Source organism: Choloepus didactylus, chromosome 1, assembly GCF_015220235.1.
Source record: "Choloepus didactylus isolate mChoDid1 chromosome 1, mChoDid1.pri, whole genome shotgun sequence".
NCBI classification, from domain to species: domain Eukaryota; kingdom Metazoa; phylum Chordata; class Mammalia; order Pilosa; family Megalonychidae; genus Choloepus; species Choloepus didactylus.
The window spans coordinates 77,720,866-77,736,350 of record NC_051307.1 but is presented as its reverse complement, the minus strand read 5'-3'; the positions used below and the strand labels follow the sequence as shown (position 1 = coordinate 77,736,350).

At 38.4% G+C, this 15,485-nt stretch overlaps 2 protein-coding genes across 4 annotated transcripts in view; both read right to left on the bottom strand.

The window, feature by feature from the left end:
• Positions 1–10,637, bottom strand: part of LOC119533286 (OX-2 membrane glycoprotein-like) — a 42,441-nt gene extending 31,804 nt beyond the window's left edge. Inside the window, exon 1 of one of the 3 annotated variants that reach the window (XM_037835365.1) lies at positions 10,501–10,637. In XM_037835365.1, coding sequence (XP_037691293.1) covers positions 10,501–10,512 — 12 coding nt within the window. In that variant the 5' untranslated portion in view covers positions 10,513–10,637. Of the gene's footprint in view, positions 1–529; positions 677–9,475; positions 9,495–10,500 lie in introns of those variants that run through there. The other 2 variants (XM_037835376.1, XM_037835359.1) reach the window with 2 other exon arrangements.
• Positions 10,638–11,055: 418 nt separating this feature from the next.
• Positions 11,056–15,485, bottom strand: part of LOC119536242 (OX-2 membrane glycoprotein-like) — a 49,512-nt gene continuing 45,082 nt past the window's right edge. The window contains exon 7 of the mRNA XM_037838993.1: positions 11,056–11,156. The gene's annotated coding sequence lies outside the window, so the exon portion shown is untranslated. The remainder of the gene's footprint in view (positions 11,157–15,485) is intronic.

Genomic DNA, 15,485 nt, shown 5'->3' with positions numbered 1-15,485 from the left:
GTATGCCTTCTCATTCTAAGGACCCCTGTCTTTAATCAATTAGTGGAAAAATCTCAATTATAATATCTTCACACATTGCATCTTCACCCTTCTCTGTTACCTTCTCTTTTTATACCTTCTATTACACATGTTTTGGTGCTTCTCATTCCTCTCTCAATTTCTTTATCTCCTCATTATTTATCTCTGGGCTGCATCCTAAGGGATTTCCTCAAATCTCTCTCTAAATCTGGTAAGCCTCTCTTCAAACATGCCTAGTCAACTCTAGAGACCTTCTCTTGAGATTTTAAATATCAAAAACTGTATACACACACACACACATACACACACACACTTCTGGGATTTCTGATTTCTTGGGCACATTCAATGAGATTGATTCAATAAAATGTGTACACACACACACACACACATATAGTTATTTGGGTAGAATTTGAGAGTTCAACAAATGTTAGTACTTAACTACTTCCATAATAATCACTATGAGCTACCCCTACCATAAGTCCTGCCTGTGGACGCCAGTGCCAAAACTTACCAGTGTCCAGGCTCCAGGCTTCTTCCACACTAACTTCAACCTAGAAAACATATGCATCGGAGGCGGGGCAAGATGGCGGACTGGTGAGCTGTATGTTTTAGTTACTCCTCCAGGAAAGTAGGTAGAAAGCCAGGAACTGCGTGGACTGGAAACCACAGAGCAATCTGACTTTGGGCATACTTCATACAACACTCATGAAAACATAGAACTGCTGAGATCAGTGAAATCTGTAAGTTTTTGCGGCCAGGGGACCCGCGCCCCTCCCTGCCAGGCTCAGTTCCGTGGGAGGAGGGGCTGTCAGCTCCGGGAAGGAGAAGGGAGAACTGCAGTGGCAGCCCTTATTGGAAACTCATTCTACTGATCCAAACTCCAACCATACACAGACTGAGACCAGACACCAGAGAATCTGAGAGCAGCCAGCCCAGCAGAGAAGAGACAGGAATACAAAAAAAAACAACACGAAAAACTCCAAAATAAAAGCGTAGGACTTTTGGAGTTCTGGTGAACATAGAAAGGGGAAGGGCAGAGCTCAGGCCCTGAGGCGCATATGCAAATCCCGAAGAAAAGCTGATCTCTCTGCCCTGTGGACCTTTCCTTAATGGCCCTGGTTGCTTTGTCTCTTAGCATTTCAATAACCCATTAGATCTCTGAGGAGGGCCCGTTTTTTTTTTTTTTTTTAATCCTTTTTTCTTTTTCTGAAACAATTACTCTAAGAAGCCCAATACAGAAAGCTTCAAAGACTTGCAAATTGGGCAGGTCAAGTCAAGAGCAGAACTAAGAGAGCTCTGAGACAAAAGGCAATAATCCAGTGGCTGAGAAAATTCACTAAAAACCACAACTTCCCAAGAAAACGGGGGTGTCCGCTCACAGCCATCATCCTGGTGGACAGGAAACACTCCTGCCCATCGCCAGCCCCATCACCCAGAGCTGCCCCAGACAACCCAGTGTGACGGAAGTGCTTCAAATAACAGACACACACCACAAAACTGGGCGTGGACATTAGCCTTCCCTGCAACCTCAGCTGATTGTCCCAGAGTTGGGAAGGTGGAGCAGTGTGAATTAACAAAGCCCCATTCAGCCATCATTTCAGCAGACTGGGAGCCTCCCTACACAGCCCAGCAGCCCAGAACTGCCCTGGGGGGACGGCACTCACCTGTGACATAACACAGTCATCCCTCAACAGAGGACCCTGGGTGCACAGCCTGGAAGAGGGGCCCACTTGCAAGTCTCAGGAGCCATACGCCAATACCAAGGACTTGTGGGTCACTGGCAGAGACAAACTGTGGCAGGACTGAACTGAAGGATTAGACTATTGCAGCAGCTTTAAAACTCTAGGATCACCAGGGAGATTTGATTGTTAGGGCCACCCCCCCTCCCTGACTGCCCAGAAATACGCCCCATATACAGGGCAGGCAACACCAACTACACACGCAAGCTTGGTACACCAATTGGACCCCACAGGACTCACTCCCCCACTCACCAAAAAGGCTAAGCAGGGGAGAACTGGCTTGTGGAGAACAGGTGGCTCGTGGACGCCACCTGCTGGTTAGTTAGAGAAAGTGTACTTCACGAAGCTGTAGATCTGATAAATTAGAGATAAGGACTTCAATTGGTCTACAAATCCTAAAAAAACCCTATCAAGTTCAGCAAATGCCACGAGGCCAAAAACAACAGAAAATTATAAAGCATATGAAAAAACCACACGATATGGATAACCCAAGCCCAAGCACCCAAATCAAAAGATCAGAAGAGACACAGCACCTAGAGCAGCTACTCAAAGAACTAAAGATGAACAATGAGACCATAGTACGGGATACAAAGGAAATCAAGAAGACCCTAGAAGAGCATAAAGAAGACATTGCAAGACTAAATAAAAAAATGGATGATCTTATGGAAATTAAAGAAACTGTTGACCAAATTAAAAAGATTCTGGACACTCATAGTACAAGACTAGAGGAAGTTGAGCAATGAATCAGTGACCTGGAAGATGACAGAATGGAAAATGAAACCATAAAAGAAAGAATGGGGAAAAAAATTGAAAAAATCGAAATGGACCTCAGGGATATGATAGATAATATGAAACGTCCAAATATAAGACTCATTGGTGTCCCAGAAGGGGAAGAAAAGGGTAAGGGTCTAGGAAGAGTATTCAAAGAAATTGTTGGGGAAAACTTCCCAAATCTTCTAAACAACATAAATACACAAATCGTAAATGCTCAGCGAACTCCAAATAGAATAAATCCAAATAAACCCACTCCAAGACATATACTGATCACACTGTCAAACACAGAAGAGAAGGAGCAAGTTCTGAAAGCAGCAAGAGAAAAGCAATTCACCACATACAAAGGAAACAGCATAAGACTAAGTAGTGACTACTCAGCAGCCACCATGGACGCAAGAAGGCAGTGGCACGATATATTTAAAATTCTAAGTGAGAAAAATTTCCAGCCAAGAATACTTTATCCAGCAAAGCTCTCCTTCAAATTTGAGGCAGAGCTTAAATTTTTCACAGACAAACAAATGCTGAGAGAATTTGCTAACAAGAAACCTGCCCTACTGGAGATACTAAAGGGAGCCCTACAGACAGAGAAACAAAGAAAGGACAGAGAGACTTGGAGAAAGGTTCAGTACTAAAGAGATTCGGTATGGGTACAATAAAGGATATTAATAGAGAGAGGGAAAAATATGACAAACATAAACCAAAGGATAAGATGGCTGATTCACGAAATGCCTTCACGGTTATAACGTTGAATGTAAATGGATTAAACTCCCCAATTAAAAGATATAGATTCGCAGAATGGATCAAAAAAAATGAACCATCAATATGTTGCATACAAGAGACTCATCTTAGACACAGGGACACAAAGAAACTGAAAGTGAAAGGATGGAAAAAAATATTTCATGCAAGCTACAGCCAAAAGAAAGCAGGTGTAGCAATATTAATCTCAGATAAAATAGACTTCAAATGCAGGGATGTTTTGAGAGACAAAGAAGGCCACTACATACTAATAAAAGGGGCAATTCAGCAAGAAGAAATAACAATCGTAAATGTCTATGCACCCAATCAAGGTGCCACAAAATACATGAGAGAAACACTGGCAAAACTAAAGGAAGCAATTGATGTTTCCACAATAATTGTGGGAGATTTCAACACATCACTCTCTCCTATAGATAGATCAACCAGACAGAAGACCAATAAGGAAATTGAAAACCTAAACAATCTGATAAATGAATTAGATTTAACAGACATATACAGGACATTACATCCCAAATCACCAGGATACACATACTTCTCTAGTGCTCGTGGAACTTTCTCCAGAATAGATCATATGCTGGGACATAAAACAAGCCTCAATAAATTTAAAAAGATTGAAATTATTCAAAGCACATTCTCTGACCACAATGGAATACAATTAGAAGTCAATAACCATCAGAGACTTAGAAAATTCACAAATACCTGGAGGTTAAACAACACACTCCTAAACAATCAGTGGGTTAAAGAAGAAATAGCAAGAGAAATTGCTAAATATACAGAGACGAATGAAAATGAGAACACAACATACCAAAACCTATGGGAAGCAGCAAAAGCAGTGCTAAGGGGGAAATTTATAGCACTAAACACATATATTAAAAAGGAAGAAAGAGCCAAAATCAAAGAACTAATGGATCAACTGAAGAAGCTAGAAAATGAACAGCAAACCAATCCTAAACCAAGTAGAAGAAAAGAAATAACAAGGATTAAAGCAGAAATAAATGACATAGAGAACAAAAAAACAATAGAGAGGATAAATATCACCAAAAGTTGGTTCTTTGAGAAGATCAACAAGATTGACAAGCCCCTAGCTAGACTGACAAAATCAAAAAGAGAGAAGACCCATATAAACAAAATAATGAATGAAAAAGGTGACATAACTGCAGACCCTGAAGAAATTAAAAAAATTATAAGAGGATATTATGAACAACTGTATGGCAACAAACTGGATAATGTAGAAGAAATGCACAATTTCCTGGAAACATATGAACAACCTAGACTGACCAGAGAAGAAACAGAAGACCTCAACCAACCCATCACAAGCAAAGAGATCCAATCAGTCATCAAAAATCTTCCCACAAATAAATGCCCAGGGCCAGATGGCTTCACAGGGGAATTCTACCAAACTTTCCAGAAAGAACTGACACCAATCTTACTCAAACTCTTTCAAAACATTGAAGAAAATGGAACACTACCTAACTCATTTTATGAAGCTAACATCAATCTAATACCAAAACCAGGCAAAGATGCTACAAAAAAGGAAAACTACCGGCCAATCTCCCTAATGAATATAGATGCAAAAATCCTCAACAAAATACTTGCAAATCGAATCCAAAGACACATTAAAAAAATCATCCACCATGACCAAGTGGGGTTCATTCCAGGCATGCAAGGATGGTTCAACATAAGAAAATCAATCAATGTATTACAACACATTAATAAGTCAAAAGGGAAAAATCAATTGATCATCTCAATAGATGCTGAAAAAGCATTTGACAAAATCCAACATCCCTTTTTGATAAAAACACTTCAAAAGGTAGGAATTGAAGGAAACTTCCTCAACATGATAAACAGCATATATGAAAAACCCACAGCCAGCATAGTACTCAATGGTGAGAGACAGAAAGCCTTCCCTCTAAGATCAGGAACAAGACAAGGATGCCCGCTGTCACCACTGTTATTCAACATTGTGCTGGAAGTGCTAGCCAGGGTAATCCAGCAAGACAAAGAACTAAAAGACATCCAAATTGGAAAAGAAGAAGTAAAACTGTCATTGTTTGCAGATGATATGATCTTATATCTAGAAAAACCTGAGATATCGACGATACAGCTACTAGAGCTAATAAACAAATTTAGCAAAGTAGCGGGATACAAGATTAATACACATAAGTCAGTAATGTTTCTATACGCTAGAAATGAACAAACTGAAGAGACACTCAAGAAAAAGATACCATTTTCAATAGCAACTAAAAAAATCAAGTACCTAGGAATAAACTTAACCAAAGATGTAAAAGACCTATACAAAGAAAACTACATAATTCTACTAAAAGAAATAGAAGGGGACCTTAAAAGATGGAAAAATATTCCATGTTCATGGATAGGAAGGCTAAATGTCATTAAGATGTCAATTCTACCCAAACTCATCTACACATTCAATGCAATCCCAATCAAAATTCCAACAACCTACTTTGCAGACTTGGAAAAGCTAGTTATCAAATTTATTTGGAAAGGGAAGATGCCTCGAATTGCTAAAGACATTCTAAAAAAGAAAAACAAAGTGGGAGGACTTACACTCCCTGACTTTGAAGCTTATTATAAAGCCACAGTTGCCAAAACAGCATGGTACTGGCACAAAGATAGACATATAGATCAATGGAATCGAATTGAGAATTCAGTGATAGACCCTCAGATCTATGGCCGACTGATCTTTGACAGGGCCCCCAAAGTCACTGAACTGAGTCATAATGGTCTTTTCAACAAATGGGGCTGGGAGAGTTGGATATCCATATCCAAAAGAATGAAAGAGGACCCCTACCTCACACCCTACACAAAAATTAACTCAAAATGGACCAAAGATCTCAATATAAAAGAAAGTACCATAAAACTCCTAGAAGATAATGTAGGAAAACATCTTCAAGACCTTGTATTAGGCGGCCACTTCCTAGACTTCACACCCAAAGCACAAGCAACAAAAGAAAAAATAGATAAATGGGAACTCCTCAAGCTTAGAAGTTTCTGCACCTCAAAGGAATTTCTCAAAAAGGTAGGCAGCCAACTCAATGGGAAAAAATTTTTGGAAACCATGTATCTGACAAAAGACTGATATCCTGCATATATAAAGAAATCCTACAACTCAATGACAATAGTACAGACAGCCAAATTATAAAATGGGCAAAAGATATGAAAAGACAGTTCTGTGAAGAGGAAATACAAATGGCCAAGAAACACATGAAAAAATGTTCAGCTTCACTAGCTATTAGAGAGATGCAAATTAAGACCACAATGAGATACCATCTAACACCGGTTAGAATGGCTGCCATTAAACAAACAGGAAACTACAAATGCTGGAGGGGATGTGGAGAAATTGGAACTCTTATTCATTGTTGGTGGGACTGTATAATGGTTCAGCCACTCTGGAAGTCAGTCTGGCAGTTCCTTAGAAAACTAGATATAGAGTTACCATTCGATCCAGCGATTGCACTTCTCGGTATATACCCGTAAGATTGGAAAGCAGTGACACGAACAGGTATCTGCACGCCAATGTTCATAGCAGCATTATTCACAATTGCCAAGAGATGGAAACAACCCAAATGTCCTTCAACAGATGAGTGGATAAATAAAATGTGGTATATACACACAATGCAATACTAGGCGGCAGTAAGAAGGAATGATCTCGTGAAACATATGACAACATGGAATAACCTTGAAGACATAATGCTGAGCGAAATAAGCCAGGCACAAAAAGAGAAATATTATATGCTACCACTAATGTGAACTTTGAAAAATGTAAAACAAATGGTTTATAATGTAGAATGTAGGGGAACTAGCAGTAGAGAGCAATTAAGGAAGGGGGAACAATAATCCAAGAAGAACAGATAAGCTATTTAACGTTCTGGGGATGCCCAGGAATGACTATGGTCTGTTAATTTCTGATGGATATAGTAGGAACAAGTTCACAGAAATGTTGCTATATTAGGTAACTTTCTTGGGGTAAAGTAGGAACATGTTGGAAGTTAAGCAGTTATCTTAGGTTAGTTGTCTTTTTCTTACTCCCTTGTTATGGTCTCCTTGAAATGTTCTTTTATTGTATGTTTGTTTTCTTTTTAACTTTTTTTTCATACAGTTGATTTAAAAAAGAAGGGAAAGTTAAAAAAAAAAAAGAAAAACAAGGAAAAATATATGTAGTGCCCCCTTGAGGAGCCTGTGGAGAATGCAGGGGTATTCGCCTACCCCACCTCCATGGTTGCTAACATGACCACAGACATAGGGGACTGGTGGTTTGATGGGTTGAGCCCTCTACCATAGGTTTTACCCTTGGGAAGACGGTTGCTGCAAAGGAGAGGCTAGGCCTCCCTATGGTTGTGCCTAAGAGCCTCCTCCCGAATGCCTCTTTGTTGCTCAGATGTGGCCTCTCTCTCTGGCTAAGCCAACTTGAAAGGTGAAATCGCTGCCCTCCCCCCTACGTGGGATCAGACACCCAGGGGAGTGAATCTCCCTGGCAACATGGAATATGACTCCCAGGGAGGAATGTAGACCTGGCATCGTGGGACGGAGAACATCTTCTTTACCAAAAGGGGGATGTGAAAGGAAATGAAATAAGCTTCAGTGGCAGAGAGATTCCAAAAGGAGCCGAGAGGTTACTCTGGTGGGCACTCTTACGCACACTTTAGACAACCCTTTTTAGGTTCTAAAGAATTGGGGTAGCTGGTGGTGGATACCTGAAACTATCAAACTACAACCCAGAACCCATGAATCTCGAAGACAGTTGTATAAAATTGTAGCTTATGAGGGGTGACAATGGGATTGGGAAAGTCATAAGGACCACACTCCCCTTTGTCTAGTTTATGGATGGATGAGTAGAAAAATAGGGGAAGGAAACAAACAGACAAAGGTACCCAGTGTTCTTTTTTACTTCAATTGCTCTTTTTCACTCTAATTATTATTCTTGTTATTTTTGTGTGTGTGCTAATGAAGGTGTCAGGGATTGATTTAGGTGATGAATGTACAACTATGTAATGGTACTGTAAACAATCGAAAGTACGATTTGTTTTGTATGACTGCGTGGTATGTGAATATATCTCAATAAAATGAAGATAAAAAAAAAAAAAAAAAAAACGTATGCATCATCTGTGACCTCAGCCACTAAGAGCTACTCATTCCTGAGAAACTGCATTCCTAGATTGCAGAACAACCAGGTCACAGCCCCTTAGGAAGTCAAAGTTTATGCAGCTGTCTGAAAAGACACTCACCATTTATATACATCACTTGCTCACTTTGGTCCTTCCTCTCATCCACTCTCGGCACTGCTTTCACAAAGGCTTCGATTTTGAAGAGTTCCAGGGACAACTTGATAACTTTCTTACTCAGCACCATCTTCAGTATTAGTGAGGCTGCCCATCCTAACTATCTAAATAACACCAAATGTTTCCCCAGACATAATACCCAACATATTTTATTTTATTTCCAGCTAAGCCAATCTTGGAGAGAGATACTGACATTCTAATCCTACAACATTTTTAAAATTCATTATCCAGGCTCTAGCAGAGATGGGATGCATTAGCTCTCCTGGTAAAAAATTCTGCTTTTCAACAGATGTGAAAACAGATGAACACCAAAAGACAAGATATACAGACTGGGATCCAGAAATGTTTAAGAAACAAACACACAAACAAAGAAAAACACAGCGATTGAAGCAACAGGAATCAGAAGGGAAGCCTTGCTATTAAATATATAGAGATTTTTATTTTACACAGTTCTTTTTCTCCCATGCACATGGAGTAACTGAAAATATTACCACCCTGGAAACAATATTATTTATTTTTTACAGGGAGGTGACCTGGGAGGCAAAGCTGTGTGGTAGCTAACAGCATAGACTCTGGAGGACTCGCTATTCTAAAACAAATACCAAATATGTGAACCAGGAGTTATTTTACCTCTAAAGATGCAAAGGAAAATAATAGTGCTGACTTCTTAGAATGACTATATGGTTAGAGAAAAGCTCCTAGAAGAGTGTCTGACATAAATAAGCACTAACCCTTATCTTAGGGGATTATTATGAGAATTAAGCATTTAAAGCACTTAGTATAGTAATTAGTATATAATAAATGCTAATACACATTAGGTAGCTAAAGAAAATAAACTGATTAAATCATACACTGGTGGATACAATCACTGAAACAGAGAAGTCTACTTACATTCCTTGCCAAGAGGGACAGGCAGGATGCTCTGAGGCTGGAGTCATACCCCACCACTGCAAATCTGGAGGCTACACTGCTTCTATAGGGGCCTCTTGACCTAGAAGGTCCAAACCCTGGTCCCACCACATGTAGTACATATTCCTGGAAAAATTAACCTTTCTGCCTGTATCTCTATTTGTAAAATGGGATAACAAATAATTCCTCATTTGAAAGGGAGTTTGAAGATTTAAAAGAGCAGCTAGGGCCAAAAGACACTCCCTGGCCACCATTCTCCTGTTAAGAAAGACAACAGAATTCTGCTGTGTGGTCTCTTGGCCATCAACTACACATGAAAAAATTACACGGAATCATTAAAAGTATGCGGAGTGTTATCTAATTCTACTAATGGGACAAATAAAAACCCTCCCCTTAATTTTATGTCATGTAAACAGATCTCGAATGAAGATATCTGGTCTCTGCACACCCTGCGTTGTATTTCAATTGTCTCATATGCGGCTGCAGCTTCAGCTGCTTGATGGATTCCCAAGGCGGGCACGAAGGAGTGAGAAAGCGGCCGCTGCACCGGAGGGAGCGGGCTCCCCAGGAGACAGCGCGCCCGGAATTCTGCAATGCCCCCACCTCCAGTCCTGGTGCTGACACGGAGCCAATACAGCACCCCCTCGTCCCCTTCTAGGAATAGCTAGAAGATGTGCTTTCCTTGCTTTCGCAGTGCTCCATCCGCGAACCTACCCATAGGCCATCTCCGCCCCTTGCGCACCAGCCTCCCGGGCCCAGTTCCTCTCCAGGGATAACCATTATCTTGGGAGAAGCTCCTCCGGAAACCTTCCCCGGTCGCATCCTCTTTCCGGGGAATTGGGACCGAGATCCGGGACGCCAGGGAGTAACCAGGAAACCCCATTTTGGAAAGCAAAATAAGCGCGGACCCTTCGACAAACCTCCTGACCCAGTGAATTTTGCCTGCCGCCTTCCAGGGCCACAAGCTCGAGACCGTCCACCCCTCGCCCTCCTTCCATCCCGCTCACCCGCCTCTCCATCTTCGCTCCCGGCCGCGCGGCGTGACTGGCTGCAGCTGGGATGCCCCGGGTGCTGTGCGGAAGGTCACAGGCGAGGGTGCAGAAGGACCCGTAACCTGCCGTGCCCCCGCTCTCCACCCCCGCTTCCAGCCCGGAACAGAGCCTCGCACACTCCTCCCACTCTGACCCCATCCCCCGCGCCCCCGCGACGCGGGAGTGTGAGCCAGGTGTGGAGGGTTTCGAATCTATTTGTGGGCAGTTTTTGCTCATCTTTGCCGTTTGCTTACGTCCAAAATATTTTTCATTTTTCATAGGTAGCGCTAGGGGATACTGAGATCGTGTGAATGAGCAACGTCTTGGGAGAAACAATACACTTTTTCCATTTTCCTGTTACCGAGACAAAGGGAGGGATAGGAAGGGGGGATGGGAGGGAAAAGACGAATTGTTTAAATGAACTATGTTAGCCCTAATTAAACCAATGGACACGTCTTTAAAAAAAACAAATTTACATTTATTATTGTTACCCAGAGGCACATTATATATTCAAACAATCAATTCTATAATGACCTCTCCTTTCATGACGTGACCGGTTTGTTTCTTTATTGAGGAACCGCTTGCATTGAAGATGGGGATTCGTATTTCAGCAACTTCCAGAGGTTTTCGCTCTTCAAAAAAAAAAAAAACAGATCAATGAAATGTCCATCCCCTGAAGCCTTTTTTTCTTTTTTCTCTTTCACCACTACCATTTGTAAGGAGCCATGGTGCTGTCACTTTCCCAGCCTACACAGCATTACGTCAACATTAGTGAATCTTAAAAGGGCTTTAAACTGAAACTGAACGATGACGGAAAATTCTGGGTTTTTCTTTGCAAGCCCAATTTTTTCCACATATTACTTTCATACTGTAATGAGATAGGTGACAACCATGACTTTTATGCTCACATTCATTTTAGACATGAAAACAAAAGTGTAGGTCTTGAAAGAAGTGTCACAAATTTGAGTGGGGAAAGTTAGTCCTATATGAATTAGGGCCACATGCAGATTACACATTTGTATACCAGCCCCTTCATGGAACACCTGTATGACCTTGGGCAAGTTGCTGAATTACCCCAGGCTTCAGAAAGAGGGAGGACAATGGAATAGATTACCAAATTCATAATTTCTTGCAAGGATTAAATAAAATAATATTGATAATTCCTGGCACATAGTAAACGCTCACTAACTGTCATTATTACTATTTGTGAATTAGGCTGTGAAATTGCTTTATATTTAACAAGTGGTCCATGGTCCCACCTTTAAATTATTTAGATAATGGGTTCAATCTCCCAATCACTCCTGTTATCTTGGGACACCCTCTAAAATTCACTTTCACTCCTGTATTACCTTATCTACAAGTTAAATTTTCTCCTTCAACTCAAACCTCAAAAGCATCTTTTACAGAAAATATCAATAACTCAGGAAAGAAACAACCTTTCACCGTGAAATTTCTTTATCTTCTTTCAACCACTTTCTCAATCCCATCTCTCTCCAAGACAGTGTAACACACACACACGTATAAAGAGTAACAGTGTCTGTATAATAGGAGGAGTCCCATAAGGACAGGGGAAAAAAAAAAAGGAGAGCTGTGAATAATAAAATAATGACTGATTTTTAAAAAACCAGAAGCATGAAATACATATATTGAAATGACTCATGGAATGTCAAACAGGATACGTAAGAGAAAGCTCAAATGTAAACAAATTATATAAATTAAGAAGACCAAATCAAAAAAATCAAAGAAAGAATTCTAAAAGCTTCAAAGATGAAGAGAAAGGGTCATTTACAAAGGAAAAACTCAAAGTGGCATAAATGTCTCAAGACAGAGTTGGATGCAGGAAGACAATAAATTATTTTCACAGCATTGGAAAAAAATTTAAATTCTCATTGTCTTTTATAAAAATTGCTAACCTGATATGTTTTTTAAAAAACTTTTTGCTTTTATTACAGGTGTCATTCATAGAGGAAAGTGCAAACAAACATTATAAATATATAATTTGAATTATTAGAATAAATATACCCATGCAACCAAAACCCGGATACAAAACCGAACATTACTAGCTTTCCATAGTACTAGCTTTTGCCCACCCTTCCTGTCATTACCATCCTTCCACTAGGGGAAACCACTTTCCTACTTCTAACACCATAGAGTAGGCTTGCCTGGTTTTAACTTGACATAAATGACATCATACAGTGTGCCCTCATTTGTATCTAGGTCCTTTCACTAAATAGTAGATTTGAAAAATTCATTGAAGTTATTACATGGAGTTTGAAGTTCATTCATTCTCAGTGCTGTATAGTATTCCATTGTGTAAATATAACGCAATTTATCTGTTCTACCATTAATGGGCGTTTGGTTTGTTTTCCAGTTTGGCATTATTGTGCTGCTATGAACAACCTTGTACATGTCTTTATGAACATATGTATAAAAATCTGTTAGATTACATTTGATTTTTGCCAAGTGTATCTTTTCCTAGCCTTTTATTTTTAATCTTTCTCTATTATTTTATAAGCATCTCTTATGTATTACATTTTGTTGAACTTTGATTTTTTTAAATCTATTGAAAGTCTCTGTCCTAGAATTTATGAGCAAAATATAAAATAAGAGGATGTAATAAAGATATTCTCAAGACTCAGAAAATACATTGCATCAAGATTCTAATTGAAAACACTTTTGGAAGAAGTATTCTAGTAAAAAGGAAAATTAATCCAGGAGGAGACTACAAGATATATAAAAAATTTATTATTGCCTAAAATAACAAGGTCCCCAAAGTTATATATCTAACTTTATACATATATCCAGATAAATACGGAAGGGGGCAGAGGTTAGGAAATAAGACATGAGAGGAAGGTGAGAATTATGCCAAGCTGTAAATGTCGGGAAGTTTAAGAAATTGGGTAAGTAATTGAAAATCAATTAATGCAATCCATCATATCAACAGACTAAAGAAGAAAGTCATGTGATCATAACAATAATTTTAGAAAAAGCATTCTATAATAGCCAGCATCCATACATGATTTAAAAAAAAAACTCAACCAACTAGGAATAGAGGGGGAACTCCTCAACTTGATTAAGAACATATACAGAATCCTATAGCCAACATCATACTTAATGATGAGAAGTTAAATGCTTTCCCCTTAAGATCAGGAACAAGGCAAAGATGTTCCCTCTTACTACTCCTATTCAATGTTGTATTGGAAATCCTAGCTACTTAAATAAGTAAAGAAAAGGAAATAAAAGGCATACAGTTTGGGAAAGAAGAAATAATTGGTACAGAGTTTCTGAATGGAGTGATGGAAAAGTTTTGGTAATGGATGGTGGTGATGGTAGCACAACATTATGAACGTAATTAACAATACTGAATTGTATATTTGATTGTGATTTAAAAGGGAAATTTTATTAGGACATTTCCATTTCTTCCACAAAGAACAAAGAAGAGGAAAAAAATGAAGAAAAAAAATTTAAAAAATAGAAATAAAATACAATAAAATAAAAAAGAGAAGAAACAATAGTAACACCAAGAATCCCATACCTCTACCTTATATCCCTCTCTTATTGACATTTAGCTTTTGTTTATTGCTTTTGTTACATTTCATGGAAGTATATTACAATGTTACTGTTAACTATAGACTCTAATTTGCATTGATTGTATTTTTCCAAATACCATCCAAGTTTTAGCACCTTGCAAAGTTGACATTTATCTGTTCTCCCTCATGTAAATACATCCTTATATTTGTACCTTTAATCACCATCACTGACCACTCTAGGTTTCTCTAAGTTATACAGTCCTGGTCTTTATCTTCTATCTTTCCCTCTGGTGTTATACATGCCCCTAGACTTCCTCCTCCAACCCTACTCACACTCAGCTTTGTTTAGTGTACTCACAATATTGTGCTACCATCTACCATTTTGTCTTTTGGGATTTATATGTCCTATCTTATTTTATTTGTATTTGATTTGTACAGAATAAACAAAGAATTTGAATTTTAAACTAGCAAAAGAATACTTATCCTAATAAAGGATAGGAAAGAAAATTAAAGAAAAAGTATAGTAAAATCACATACAAAAATTAAAAATAAAATGGAAGAAAATTATCCTATTATATCAGTAATTACTATTTATACAAATAGGTTAAAAACACAATCAAAAGACAGAGACTTGGGATACAAAATAGTGAAAAAATATTCCTTGCCATCATGGAACTTAAATATTGTTTAAAAAATTTTTGGATAAAAAGAGAAATGAGTTTTATATAATTTAAATAGTGCTCTGCAACAAAGGAAAACATGACATTTAAAGTTCTTGGACAGATTTAAAGGAGCACTCAGAGGTAATTTATAATTTTATATTTATTTATCAGATACCAATGTTGAACAAAAGATGCAAACAGTGAACATGAAAAATAAGAAGGAAGAATATAATCAAACCCAAGGCAGAAATCAATAAAAAGGATCAAAAAAGATTTTTTCTAGAGATTAACTGAACAAGCCAATGGCAAGATTTACTAAGAAAAATAGAAGATAAAAATAATCACATAGAATGAAAAGTGAGAAATAATACATGTGAACAAGAATAACAAGTGAACAATCATATCTTTGATAACTTATGCAAAAAGGATAAATTTATTATAGTGACAGTCATAAAATTTTTTTAATTTGAATAGGCTAATAACTTTGAAAGCAACAAAATTGAAATCAAAGAATTCCCCTGCAAGAAAAAGTCTTAGACCCAGATAGGTGTTAAGGAATAGAAATATCTATCTTATACTTGTTCCAGAAAGAAGAAATATTAAATTACTAATTCTTTCTTTGAGGCTAGTGTTACCTTAATTTCAAAGTCAGGAATGTATAGTACCAGCAAATGAAATTATGTTCTATTTTGCTAATAAATATAAAGCAGAAAATCTCCCAAAACGCAAGAATGGCTTAGCATTAGAATATCTGTAAATGTAATGTATC